The 15104-nt window shown below is 38.3% G+C and overlaps 1 protein-coding gene across 2 annotated transcripts; it reads right to left on the minus strand.

Annotated features, from left to right (window-relative positions):
- Nucleotides 1-524: 524 nt before the first annotated feature.
- stk33 (serine/threonine kinase 33) lies at nt 525-14234 on the minus strand. 2 transcript variants are annotated; one of them, XM_043243665.1, is made up of 13 exons: nt 14105-14234; nt 7021-7137; nt 6263-6376; nt 6047-6151; nt 5731-5869; nt 4827-4912; nt 3990-4077; nt 3645-3720; nt 3428-3540; nt 3257-3342; nt 2858-3100; nt 1711-1809; nt 525-1423 (listed from the first exon to the last, which is right to left on the minus strand). In XM_043243665.1, the coding sequence occupies exons 2-13, from the start codon at nt 7135-7137 to the stop codon at nt 1205-1207; spliced, it is 1485 nt and encodes a 494-aa protein (XP_043099600.1). In that variant the 5' UTR covers nt 14105-14234; the 3' UTR covers nt 525-1204. The 2 variants fall into 2 exon arrangements, with proteins under 2 accessions (XP_043099600.1, XP_043099601.1); XM_043243666.1 differs by lacking the exon at nt 14105-14234 and adding an exon at nt 13894-13986.
- Nucleotides 14235-15104: the final 870 nt, after the last annotated feature.

Here is a 15104-nt window from a genome sequence, read left to right on the forward strand (position 1 = left end):
AACTGAAAAGATAAGTGAGTGCACAAGTAATAATACATTTAAAAGGGTTAAATGGATGGGGCCCTCAATATTCTCCCTGAAATTCCCATGAACACAAACACACACTCGCGCACATCCGCATGCAAATAGGAGGATTGTAATACAGTCTGTGTGAGTTCTGCTTGACTATTTTAATATTGTACCCATCTTGGGGATTATTCTCTCTTCAGCAGAGAGACCAGTGCTGGAGTGCTGCAGTACTCACAGTATACCCTGCTGCTCTCAACAAGATTAGAGACCCTGCACTTTGACTCCCAATCCTGCTCTCTTCATGGTGTCTAACCACTTGGCGCCCCACCGCTCACAGTCATAGCATACGGCTAACATTAAATTCCCCTCGCCCCCTGACTTATTTATTTGTGATGCAAGTGTTTTGCACGCCTAACGCCAGTAGGAAAAATTCATTGGGAATTAACAGGTCACATATATTGTGTACATGAGTCACTAAAAAAAAAACCCCAGCAAGATAAAATGCTGTTGGATGGCTTACTTTTAATGGACAACAAATAAGAACTATTCATATACAAAGAGCTACCTGATGTGATTTGGCAAAAGATGACCGGTGTTATTAGCACATCTGCGGAGGAAACAGCAGATGTTCGTAAATGAATAGACAGTTTTTACAAGTACAACTGTGGCATTTGCTTTAGTCGAAAATGGAAAACACTATGTTTTGTTTAAATATTGCATCAAATTACTCTGTTATTGCCTATTTACTATCGCAAAACACAGAGTAAAAGCTATTAAACCCTGTTATAGTCAATACATTCTTCACAGTCCTTCATGATGAAACACATGAACTTCCTTTATTCTCTAGAGAACAGCATTCAATGTGCAAAGATGATTTATGCACTTAATGTTAGACTCCATGAATAGGCATGATGACATTCATTCTAGGTCCATAAAAATAAAGCAGCAACCAACCTCCAAAAATCGAATAGCTTTTTACTTCATAAAAAGTAACTATTATGATCCATCCTACTAAGGAGACTAAAAGTACATTCACATTGTAGGAAGTACAGTTTTACTTCTGCTTCACTGTAAAACTGTTCTGGCTTAAAGAGTCATTTGTGTATCCAGCGGGCCCACCATGCAGCAGCAGCCCCCTTGAATTCCTCACCTTTGGCACTGAATGCATCTACTCGAGCAGTCTCACCGCCGAGGTCTAGCTGTGTTTTTTAGCCCGGAAGCCAAAGGCTGGATTGGTGGAACGGTGGATGGAAGTGGTGTAGGGACGTGGGGACAAGCTTTCGCGCCTGCTTGAGTTGGATGCTGCGGAGGCTGCTTCTGTTGATGATGGTTTGAGACAGGATCCCGAGATGGAGGAGGCCTTGCTGTAGCTTTTTGTGCTTGGCTGAGCAGGGGGTTTGTTACCTGTGTGGGACTGCGGAGATAAGACACTTTCATTCATCTCACAAAAGCGCAACACACCACACTGGACGGTGCTGCATGCTGTATGACAGCTGCTGGAGAAGGGTTATCTTGGCACCATCTAGTGGCTGTTCAGAGAACAGGCAGGTTTTTTTTTTTTTTAAATCCAACCATACAGGTTATCTATGAAATAGCCAGGATTTATTTCGCACACCTTTTAGGAGACAAAATATCTCCTTTTGAATAAGCTCAAATGTTTTAGAAAATGAAATGCAAAGCTCACTGAATGGAAAGACTGACCTGTGCGGTGGATGTATTCAAAGTGCTGCAGGCCTTTGCAGCAGACGCACTCTTCTTAACGCCGTTAGAGGATGAGGCTGATAGTTTTTTCTTCAGAGGCTATAGGAATGAAATATATAAGACATGAAAAACCCTGAGGGTTTGAGAGACCTTCAAAGCCTTTCGAGTCAGTCCATATGTCAGCAATATTAGAATTTCTGGTCATTCAATGCAGCTCCAATCTGAATATACCAAACTTCACAAAACTGCTTGCAGCATTATTTCTTTTTCTTAGTTCAGTCTAAAAACTGAACTAAAAATTAAAATTTGTTGTCTTGTGAATATTGTCTCCGCTAAATGATGTCGTTAGACATAATATTATATTTTAGCTGTTATTGTTTTTACAACATAACTGATTTTGTGAAATGGCTACCACATAATAAAGTTAGTAAGGTTTATTGGTAACACTTTAGAATAGATAACACTTGTTAACAATTAACTACAATTTTCCCTCAATAAATTCTTAATCTCCTGCTTATTATCCTTAGGCATTAATATGTGCTTAATTTATAAAAGAAATAATAAATGGCTAGTATTTCAGTAATATGCATGCTAATAAGCAACCCCTAGGTGTTACCATAAAATAAAGTATTATTGTATTATTTATTTTAAAATATATTTTTTTCTTCTGTGCATTTCACATCTGCTCTGCCTTTTTTCCTGGCATTGCATACTTTGAATACTGTTCATGGCTAAGTACTAAAAAGCTTACGTTCCTCTTTTTTAAGTTGTTTTGGATATTTAGCATCTGCTAAATGCATAAATGTAACTGCAAGGACACAAACATTCATTAAAAATACATTTTAAGTTCTTTAAGTGGCATCATTGAACTATAATCTGTATTGTCTCTAAAAAGTACACAATAACAGAATTCTCTATGGGTGCAGTGAAATACATATTAAATGATGAGCAAATGATTTGCATCAGAGCATTTATTATTTTTACAACTAAAAACAGGACTTCCATTCCTACGGCCATGATGAACAATTTGGATTCTTCCAGACTGCTCTTGATAATTTGACTGGTCTTTCGTAGTACAATGTGCATAACCAATCAGAAATGCTTCACTTTTATATTTGTATGAACTGCACTGCAATACTGTTTTTACCTTCTTGTTTGGGGTGGATGGTTTGCTGATACTGCTGCTGTCTATGACGTCCTCGGGAGGTGCTGGGGTTACTGAGAGTTCTTGAGATGTTCTCTGCCCTGACCCTTTGTCCTGAGAGGAAGTGAGAGAGAGGTTTTGCAGTCCCTCACCCATCTCCACAATGTCTTCATCCTCTGGAGCGTTCCGGAATTTACGCATCATCTCTAAGACGTTTGTACGTGTAACAGTGGTGGAGGTGTCCCCCTTTGAACACAGATTTTCTTTCTTTCAGGTCTTTCTTTCTGGCAGGTTCCACATTTAGTCATCCATCAAACTGAAGAGTGCTAATTAGCTGTTTTCTCAATCTATAATATTCATGACCTCATTTTAAAAGGGAAAAGAGTAATTGAGTTCTCTTACTGAAATCCAGGGTTCATCTAGCAGCTCATTGGCTGTGATGCGGTGAGCTGGGTCAACTTTCAACAAACACTGTATTACATTTTTGGCTGTAAGACAAAAGATAAACTAGTTACCACTCTGACTGAACTGCAATCCTAATGGAACAGTGTGGGTAACACAGACAGTTCTAACCTGCATCACTAATGGTGTTCCACACAGCGCCGGAGTAAGTGAGCTCTCCTTTCATAATCATCTCAGAAAAGCTTTCCTTAGAGCTGGAAATGAAAGGAGGCTCTCCACACAGTCTGGAAAAGAACAACAAACACAATACAAGCATACACACAAAGTTTAAGTCAGCAATGTCTGTGTGTGGGCATGAGATTGAAAACAACTTGAGAGATCTTCTTACAGCATGTACATGATGACGCCAATGCTCCACAAATCACACTGTTGGCTGTACTGGTGACCATTAACCACCTCAGGTGCTGAAAGGGCAAGTCCATGTGTCAATAATGAAAGATGTCGAGGCCGGTGTAATGTGTGATATCTGATGCGTGACGCCGTTGACAGCTTTCGGCTTCTACTCCTTCTCGAATGTTATCAGTTTCACATCACTTAAATTAGGTCATCTCCTCTTTACTGCTCATTTTAATCAGTGCTTCGTTCAATTTATGAACCACCCCCTCCCGTTGTAATTCATCAAATCACAAGTAAATGGAACATGTGAATGTATGCATTTGACTATATGAATTACCCATGTAGATAGGCGTCCCGCAGGTGGCCTGCAACATGTTTTCACTGCCTACACCACCCTTCTGCACAGAGAGTCCGAAATCTGTGACCTGAGATAGAACAGGCCTTTGATAAGTTATTCAAAATCAAACAATGTTTAACATAAGCACATACGGTACGGTTTCCTACTGTTTTTCATCATTAGATTTTGATTTAGTGAAATGTTGAATATAATGAATTACAGACATGCTGCATTGGATCGCTGTATCTCTCACGCGTTCGCTTCTAGATCGCAATTAAACTATTTACAGCCCAAACAGACTTCTGTAGAGCAGCCGGTACACCCACTCGCACAGACTATGCGCTCCTGTGCCGTATGAATAATATATACGAGGAGTGTATATCGTTTCATTGGTGCGTCAGGGGCGGGCAGGATTAATATCCAGGAGAGATGACCACCTTCTGCCAGATAAAAGCTTTTAATACAGTGCCAGGACAGCGCTGTCTTTGGGCCCCCGTTCTACTCTGATTTATAACACAGCGCTGCCCTGATTCAACCCTCCGCTCCAGGTAGCGTCTTCAGTCGGCTCCCATCAACGCTCTATTCTGCTCCACGCTGTGCCCCGGCTGGTAATTTGTCTCAGAAAAGCCACTTGTGATTCATTTTCTTTGAGAATGTGATATGAAAGGAGTTAGGCAGGAGGTCTGGTGTAATGAGACAGTATTTAAAAAGCAGTTAAAAGGTTTGGGCAAGGAGGACGGTGGGAGAACTAAACAACAGACGAGAATGTCCAGAGGTCCCGCAGCGTTTGAATGCCATACCACATGCCTGCACAGAAGTTTTTACCATCTCTCTCACCTTGATATTGACCATATCGTTATCGTTGCCTTGGTGACAACTCTTCACAAGAATGTTTTCCAGTTTGAGGTCACGATGAACAATGTCTGAGAGAGAAAGAAGAGACAGAGTAAGGGAGAGATGGGCTCGTATTATTCATAGAGAGAAGAGCATGGCAAAAATGTAATGCTCTGGGATGGTAACAGTTATAAATATGCTTTATTGAACAATTCTTGTGAAAGTTTTTGCTTCATTCCTTTTTAATTGCAACTCTTTAGTGTCAGTTCTCGTATGAATCTAGCGTAGAGTACAGGGCCCACCTCTTCTTACCACTTTCATTCTACACATCATGATTCTTCATTACTGCTTCACATGGTAACTGTACGCACTTAAATAGAAATGTGAAAATAATCAAATTATAATCAGCGTGTGATGCTAATATACTGCAATCTCATAAAGCACTCGAGCCCTATATACACATTGCAAGTGGCATCATTAGCTTCTCTAGACGTGAGACACAGCAGCACTCGGGGACTGTTGAAAAACACACCTATTAATCAGTATTCCTCCCCTGCTCGTTGTTAATGACTCATTAGCCCCATGTAATGGTGTCTCATTGCCAAGCAACGTCCTAAATTACCTCTAACTGCAGATTTCACGAGAAGGAGAGAGAAAGAGAAAAAACGCCAAGCATCTTCAAATAAACCCCTCAGACTCAATTAAAATGGGCTGATATTTTGTCTGACAGTTGTTCATTATTATCTCATTATTAAAACAAGCCCGATTCTCCGTAATGACAGAGAAACTTAATGTGGATGCAATCATCACAGCGATTATCGGATATGAGGGGAACAAAGGAATCCAGGCCGTTGCATGTGACTTAACATAGATGTGAGCGATTTTCGAGGGGTTTTATGTGCGTCACCTTTCTTATGCAGATAAACAATAGCTTCAGATAGGCTTTTGATGATGTGTCTGGTCTCCTCCTCAGTGAAGTGCTTGTTCTTCTGCAGGAGATCCTTTAGATCGCCTCCTTCACAAAGCTCGGTCACGAGGTACATCCTCTGGAGAATGTCACAAAGCACACATACTGTATGTACATTTCTAATTTCTGATATCAAACCGCTGTCAAACACAATCCATCTATACATGCAGTAGTATGGCCGGGTTCACAATAGCACAGCTGAGTGAACTTTAAAGGAAAGAGGAGTGTGAGACGGAATACATGTTTTTGCTCTCACCTTTGGTGTTTCAAAGACTTCCTCCAGATGTATAATATGCTCATGTTTCACTTGTTTCATAATGCTCACTTCTCTTTCCAGATGTTTTACACCAGAAGTGCCTGCCTGCATGGATACAAAGCATTTGTGACACTTAACCCATCCTTGACAACCAAGAAAGCAGCTCTCCATCAATCACCTCTGTCAACAGGTGAAACATGACGACCAAACACTTACCTTCTCTTTGTTCACCTTCTTAATTGCCCACTTCCTGTGCGTCTCAATGTGAGTGGCTTCGCAGACAACGCCAAAGTTGCCTTGACCTAATTTCCTCCCAAAGGAATAGATTTTCTGGGTATCCAAATAAAGAGGCCGCATTATGTGAAGTATTACATACACACTCTTTCTCCTATAGTGACAGTAAACAACGCTCCAGCTCTGACTAATGGGGACAGAATGAGGGTGGGTTTGTTTTTCAGCTTCTCTATACTCCATTAAGTTGAGACCTGAATCCTTAAAGTGGAACTTAATTTTCAAGTTTGCCAGTCTCTGGAGTTTGGGAGAATATAGTATTTCTAATCAAGTTACAAATGATTAAGTTGCTGCCGCAGTTCATTCAATCTCAGGTCTAATTAACTTGATCATTATCTCTGCGCATGCAAGGCTGAGCACTGCCTGCTGCGGATTTGGCAAAGACAGCAGTCAGAAACCTCTGGAGAGGGCGAGGGCAATCAACAGCATAAAGAGGTGTAATTTCCCTCCAGGCCTGACGAGGGCGCTACCAGATTGGAGGGAGGTCACGTTGGGGTGAGCAAGGCCATGGCTCTGGCGTAAGATCCAAATGGCCTTTTGCCACTAATTCGAAGCCATAGACTTCTAATGGCTACAAAATAATATCTTCTGTGCAACAAGGACAAAAATTAAAAAAAAAAACTGGTTGGGAATGTGCATGTGGAAATAGGCATGGATTGTATATAAGCCGATAAGGACTCTACCTGTATGTCGGATTCATCCTCAATGCGAGTGTGGGCCACTTTCTTCTCTGCACTGTTTGCGCGAGTCCACTGAGAAGCCATTTTCTTTTCTGCTCCAGAAACATTTGTATGTGTCATCTAAGGGTGAGATGAATCTATTTGAAGTAATTTGCACATATAAAGCACATTTACCTGTATTTCTTCAGGAAAAATGTGTTTAATAATCATTCATCTATAAATTTATTATGAGTTTTTCTAAACAACAGAAACAATACAACCAAAGTTGACCTACGTCTTTAAAAAATCATTTAAAAAGGATGTTTACCGATATGTCAAATTTGTAGTTACAATAACATAATCATTCAAAGCGATAATTAATCATTCAAAATCCACAGTTTTTTTCTTTCTACATGTTATCTTAAGGGTATTTGCATTGTTTTAATGCAATGGCTTGGGTGTGTAACTCTAGACAAAGACTTCTAGATGACATTGACATTCATCAACACTAGAATAGGATAACTGATGTGTAAACGTTCTTAAATGTAGAAACCGTTCTGTGCATGTAAGTACATGTATGTAATTATTAGTGAACAATGCCCGGTCTCTCAAAAGCTTGTATATTAAACAATGAATTGTAAAGTTTCAAATAAGATATCTCATTAAATATTCAGGCAGTAAGTGTCTCCCATCACACTCATGTATCTACGAGTCTTAACGTCTAAACCGTAACCCTTTATTAACTAGACTTCAACTGTCGCTCTCCAATTCACTTCCCACTTTAAAAGAAAGTGTCTAAAGTCTCCACACTAACATTAAGTACAATTTACTCAGCTTCAAACCGTTCTCCAGAGCCAAATTAAATGTAAAGCAATTATGGTGTGATGAGTGGGAGCGGCGAAGTGGATCCGCCACACAGACAAGAGATTAAATATTAATGAGGAAGCAGTGTCTTTAACCTCTCCTCTCTCAGTGGCATTATCAAGTCCCGCTGACAGGTCTTCTCATAACAGCACTGCCTCTCCTATTACTGACCATCTATCTGCTAAACAAAACGATTGTGACACATTCTTGAAACTCTTATCACTTCAATTAGAGTTACGTGATAAGAGCAGCAGAGGTCAAAGTGTAGCACTCTGGGGTTGCCTCCAAACAGTTTTAGGAAATGGGGGAAAATGATCACCGCATATAGAGACATCTGAACTGAGAAGCTATCATTTTTTGCAGCATTGGCTTCTGCAAATGCAAGAGAGACGGTAAAATGTTGCTGAACCTGTGCTTTGTTAGTAGAGAGGAATTATGAAGTCCTCTTTAAAAAAGCTCTTAAACTTCAAAAACTGAGTGGCATTGATGAAAAGGTGCATCAGCATTTCACTGGTTTAAATCAGGTAAAACAACTGCAAAACTCAGATATGCTGAACTTAACAACAGCTGAGTGAGCCAAAACCAAAATTGAGCCATAAATGGCATAAAAGCCCAATTTCCACGGCTCTAAGATCAGAGGGCTGAAAAGTATATTGAAAGCACTCTCCTTATACTGAATGTTCAACGTTGAATATTGATCAACATTACAGTTTTCTTGTGTTTTTGAAAGGATGCTTCTTGCTGAGAACAAATTAGAATATATTAAACTTGCATTCTGCAAGTTAAACCTGCATACATGCATTTTATTCCCATTTTTAATGGGATTTTGCCTTGTATCTGATAACATCAGCAACACCACACTCCGTGTCAGAGTACATGCATTTCCCGCCAAGCCACGTTTCGTGTCTTTGAGCTGTGCTTACAGAATTTCATTTTTGCAAGCCAACTACAGAAGCAAAACATCTTTATACAAGCACAAATTTTCAAGGAGCACAAAACCAAGTACACAAGCAAACAGGCAAGAAGGCAATAAGCCTCACAGACATTAACAGAGACATATTTTAGTCCCTTTACAAAATATACCATCAGCTAAAAACCAATCCACAGACCTCCCAGACTTCTGGAAGTACTCAAAGGAAAGTAATTATGGCAGATAGAATGTCCACAATTGATCCTCGTGCATTTTTCATTTCTTGGCCATAACAGTAAAAACCCCATTAGTGCTTGTTTACTGATTGTTTATGGGCAAAAATGTGCATTGTTTCTCCAGACTGTGGGAGATGCTGTGTCTCTTGCTTGAGCCCAAATTAAATGTGACACCTGGTATGATGTCCGAACACACAAAGATATTACACTTCTCTTCTGCCCGTTTCTCTCTATCACATGCAATTTTCTTCCTATTTTCCTGTCTCTTTCTCCACATCTTACTTCCATTCTTGTCTGAATTGTAGTCTTTCTGAAAATGATCCCGAGTCATTAATGTAGTAAGCATTGTTAATTAAATAAATAAGGTTGTGTATACATAATTCTAGGGCTATTAAAATGGCCTAGCATGATATAAAGTGCAGTTTGAGGACATGAAAAAAGCAAGCAATACCAATTAAAACTGTTTACATTTGGAATATTTGTTTGAATTCACAAAGAATGGATTAAAAAACTTGACTATTTCTCTTTTTTTATAATAGAATGGCATAGTTTTTGTTTTTTTTTTAATTTACATAAATGTTTTTTTTAGTATAAATGTTTTAATTATTTAATGTAATATATTAAGACAATCATGATGGTATTACAATGTACTACATAACTTGGATGACTTAAATTATTTATCAATGAATACTTGACCGAGAAGATTATTTGCAGAGGCTTAGCGCTTGTAATGTGTTATTAAAGCATTCATGAAACATTATTAAACATGCTAGAAGGATGCAATAGTTTCGATCACAAATGTGTTGGCTGTTATTTGAAGGTCACCGATCGCTAATTTACATCAAATCTGAGCTTCACAAAGCAAACTGAAATCAAACCTTGCATGACGCAGTGGTCTCCTGCTCTACTGTTACTAAAGATTTTACTCTTCTCATCTGCAGCTTAATTATTCATTGACAGGTACCTTTGATGAAAAATGATAAACGTCAAATTCTTAATGAAGCTTGGAATTACATTACCAAGTGATAGAGTGCCTTGCTTGTCCAGACTGCTTATACTATTGGAGTAATTTAACCTCATAATCATAATTTACCTGAGTGCTTCACCTCGCCATACTACATAATGTTTTCCTGTTTAACATGAATTGTAGGCCTTTAATGGACTGCCACTTAATAAAGTCCAACAACTCATGAAAATGTTTCAGAAGGGGGCATATCTGTAAACCTGTTAATGATTTATTGCATATAAATATGGCTTGTCTTGAAAATCTAAACCAAGATGTCGTGACTATTATGTGTTGGAGGACGTTTTGAGGTACTCTACTCTAAACCGTATCAATGGATGGTTGAGAAATCCAGGGTCTAGACGAATTCATACTTCAAAGGCAAAAAGAAAATAGCGAAAAATAGAGTAAGCTTAGAAGTCTAGAGCGACAACAAAAAACAAACTGCGTTGTGTGGTACAAAGCAATAGCAAGAAAACGTGTCTTTCTATTTACATGTAATTGCCCTTGTAAAATGAATGCAAATACATTCAGCACTACCTGATTCACAAACAAATTACTTTTATGAGCCAGTTCTTTAAATGAATCATTCAGAGAATTATTCTGATAAATCCTTCACAGAATTAACAAACTGAATTCATCAGAATTATTAACTCAAGGCAGAATTATTAACTATTAACTTGCTTACTGAACATTAAGTTTTCATTTCTATCACAAAATAAAGCAGTTTTACGGTCTTAATGTTTACGAAACGTACGTTTATTGCCTGATTGTTACCATGACAACCCATTAAAGATAGACATTTACAGTTTAATTACTTTTTTTGCAGTAATGATATTTCAAAAACAACACAACATAGTAAAAATGAAGATTAAAAAGTAAGGATGCCATGAGGAAAAAAAGTCCCCGGTTACACTAAAGCAAATTTACACTCAACGTACTATTTAACATAGAAACGCGATTCTTTCAATACACTCCTAAAACCTCCTGGACATGAGTAAATATATCTGGGTGCTGTACTTTTAGCAGGCAGAACCCAGGTGGTCAAGATGGGAAACATCACCTCATCCATAAAAATAATTAAGACCAGCACTCCACAGGGCTTTTGCCTCAGCCCTAATTATACTCGTTATTCAACCATTCACTGCATCTCTGCACAGTAGAGCACCATCATCAAATTTCCTGACGACAACACTATTATTGGGTTAATCAGTGATAATGACGAGTACATATACAGGGACCCTCTGCAGGAGAGGATAGTGTTATAACAACAATCTAGCCTCAAATTCACTTATAGTGGTCTTCAGGAAAAAGAAACACCACACAGCCCAATCTGCATTAATAACTCACCTGTTGCAATCATTAACAATTCTACAGACTGCAAATATTTGAGGAGCTCACCAGGACACCACGCATTTCACATAAGAAACAACAAGAAGAAATGCCTTCAGGAGGTATTTTCATTTAGAATCCACCTCTGGAATTGGAACCCAGCAAAAAAAATTATCTTTTGACATTATTACTTTTATTATTACAGTATTAATAGTATCATTAATATTATTATTTTATTGTTTGTTTCACAGTAAAATACTACAATTGTACTTATTTTAATATAAAAAAGTTAAATACTATAAAATAGGATCATTTCTTTGCTTGTCTAACATTTTTATTTATTATTATACTAAACTTAACAACAACAATATTCATTATTATTATTAATATAGCCATATTCATGTATAATCGACTTTTTGTGATTATACATCAACATGACTATAAGATAAAAAATAACCTGAAGCTTTTATATAAATCACATTTCACATCCCAGTCAGTTTTCTTTTTTATCAGAAAAATGATTATTAGATTTTTTCCCCCCAAATTATGCAGCCCTGTTCACAGATGATAACAAATGTTCCTGAGAAAGAGCCGTACAACAGCTGACACGCTCCCTTGTGTAGCTGATGATTGAAGGGAACTGGGATGAAGACGTCTGAGTAAAGAGATACAAGCATATAAGTGGATAGTGTGACTGACAACCTGCCAACAAGTGACAGATTTTCTGAGAGCGCTTGAAAGAAAATGTCTGTTCTTGGATGATGAGATACTATGTACTATGCTATAGTCTGATTAAGCAGTCTAAAGTAAAATAAATATATATATATGTAAATGAATAATTAAATGTATATGTACAAAGCATTCCATGACTATAAACTAACTCTGGACGGGAAGCAGTTTCATTGGGCGCACTGTCTGGGCGAGAAACCTCACCAGACAGGTGCCATAGTATAACATGTAGATTGCTGATGCCAAGGCACAGAGTACAGTGTCTGCTTCAGACGAAAAAAATCCTACTTGATCTTACTATCAATATGTGACAGTGCACAGTCAGGAGAAACCTCAGTCTTACAGGCCAAGTGCCATTGCCTGCTGGGGTGAAAAATCAGTGAGAGCCTCAGCAACTAAAACCACCTGAGAAAGACCTGTCTCCTCTTACAGAGCAGACTCAAGCAGTGCCTACCACTGGGCACTCAAGTTACGCCTGGCATTGTGAAATAAACGTCAGCCAGAGAAGCACAAAAGCCAACAGACTTGAGGGAAACGCCTGAGGCTATGTGACACTTCAGAGTAAGCCAGAAGTGCTCAGTGTGAAATACAGTTTAATCTCCAGCACTTTGCAACAACAATATTCTATATGAATACAAGCTGCGTGAATTACACACGAGGCAGATCTTTAAGAACTTCCAGCAAATCTTAAACAACCATTTTTAAGAGATCTTCATGCAACCATATGCCAATAAAGGTCCTCTATTTACATACAGAAAATATTTGACCAGTTCTGTTTGTAAAACATTGTATCTGTGTCCAAAATTGACCAAAGCTACCTTGATTCTTGTTTGTTCAGTGATGGGCAGTAAGTTGTGTATGAATAAAAAGGCTTCCGAGGCTAGAGGAAAATCGTGAAAATAACTTGTATGCAAGTACTTGTATGTAGCTTTTATTTAAATAAGTTCAATAACATAAAAACACTGACATTTAAATGAATTTACTGCTTTCAGTTGCTCTTTCAGTTTTTATTCTTTCCACCAACTGTCAAGCCCACACTCCACAGACTGGGATATCAGAGGAAGCGATGGACATATCCACGTTTCAAAATCTAATCAGATAAGGCATTTTAATATACAGGATGTGATGCAAACAATGAGTTCAGGCATGCCTTCCCAATGCCTGAGAAGGCAGCTTTTTTTCAGCTTTTGGACACAGCCTATAAGTTATTATTTAAAATAATAATAATAATAAATCTATGTAATAAATTTAACCGCATTCGCTTACAGAATTTTAGAATGTCACTACTCTAAATATTAGTTCACACTTTACTCTGAAACAGAGACAAAGCCTATTTTGTAGGACAAAATGAGACCTGGCACAACCACGGCAACCAATATTCAGTAGCTTAAAGCCAATAATTATTTAAATCTCGTGCAAGTAGCAATTAACTCCCTGTGACCTGTTCCAGCTAAATATAATTATCTGGCATAGAACCTGCATAATAATAGATGTTTTATTGCTCCCTTATGTTTCAAAACACCTACTACGCTTGGGTATGGAGTGGCTAGGCGACTACGTTATATCCTGAGTGTGCTAAAATCGAGTTCTTCTGTTTGAGCACTTCATTTTATAAACACAACTGCATATAGCCTACTTCTCTTTCTGGCTTTTTAACAGAATAAAAAAAAAACGTGTTTATGTATTATTTATTTTTCTTATTTCTCACGTCTAATGGATATTTATTAGCCAGGCAAAATTCATCAGAAGTTGTTTTAGTAGTGTCGAGGTGCAAAAACAGAATTAAAGTAATATAAAGCTTTCAGCATAATGGTTCTACTTACATTATGCGACTACAGAGACATCTTCATTGTATTTTCCGCGAGAAACGGTCGAGTTAGATTTATTTAGGCGCACATTAGCGAGATGGAAATTACACTGCCGCTTCGGACCCCGTTGCCATGGCAACACAGAGCGCTTGGCCAACTCGCGCTTCCTCTTCAATGAAAGCTCACGAGACACGAAGACACCGCGCTGTTAGAAACGTACACGTACCTTTCATGCGAGTTGTTCCATTTGCGAAGTTTTTTCAACTCTTGGCTTTATTATGTCAACGAAAATTTTGATGCAAGAGAATTTCAGATGAGACACTTGCGGTTGTCCAAACTTTCCTCCCTCGAGAGGGAGGGAGGGCGAACTACGGTGTGGTGTGAGGGACATCACCAAAAACGAGACACCTGCACACTGAAACAGAAACAATTGCAGTAACCGGAATCATGAATCCTAAGTAGGTTGCTGTTGTCATGTCACGACCAAGAATGTTTCTAGCCTTTCAATTAGTGCTTAGGCACACTATAAGATAAATACTGTTGTGCTGATTCTGAATGATTTTTATTTTTATTTTTTCGATTGAAAATGTTTTTATAATTCTAGGTCAATTTTCCACCTCTTCCAGGGTTTGTTTCACAATAAGGACAAACCTTTCGTTGCGTCGAATGATTCCTCCTGAATCGCGAGCCGATTCCTACTGTTATGCTGACCTTTTTGACCAGTTCACTGAAATAAACTGATTCAAATGAGTCATTCATTCCAGGTTCGGTGTTCGTCGGTAATACTTTTGAACCAACCACAAAAAAACACTAGGTAGACGACACTATTTTCACCGAATATGTCTCTAGGATCAGTATGCTGCTGCTCTCAGAGAAGGATTTATCAGTTTGCTGAAGCACAGCAGAATATCACTGACTTCATAGGTATTGTGCTGTAGTGGCATAGCCCATTTAAAGACGTTCATTTTATTCTTGCACGTGCTAAATGCAGGGCATTCTTTAACTCGTTTTGATTAAATGTGATATTTAAAAATGTGTGCGAATATGCTATATACTTTTATTGTATTGTTTTTAAATGTAATTTAAGCAAAAACTTGCATAAGTCAAAATAAGCTGGGGGCATTGTCCAATCACAAAACGTGCTTCTCTTTTACTTTTTTTGCTTATTTTAAACGGTTAGAAAGTACTAGGTGTTTGTCTCCATCTAGTGGATCATGTAAGGCTCA

This window comes from Puntigrus tetrazona, chromosome 7, assembly GCF_018831695.1.
Source record: "Puntigrus tetrazona isolate hp1 chromosome 7, ASM1883169v1, whole genome shotgun sequence".
Classification (NCBI taxonomy): Eukaryota; Metazoa; Chordata; class Actinopteri; order Cypriniformes; family Cyprinidae; genus Puntigrus; species Puntigrus tetrazona.

Bases quoted from the DNA above. Each gene is read 5' to 3' on its own strand.
- stk33 (XM_043243665.1), bottom strand. From the start codon at position 7,137: ATGACACATACAAATGTTTCTGGAGCAGAAAAGAAAATGGCTTCTCAG. The intron at 6,377-7,020 runs GTAGAGTCCTTA...TTGGATACCCAG, and splicing joins AGGATGAATCCGACATACAG to AAAATCTATTCCTTTGGGAG. The intron at 1,424-1,710 runs GTCAGTCTTTCC...TTATCTCCGCAG, and splicing joins TGAATACATCCACCGCACAG to TCCCACACAGGTAACAAACC.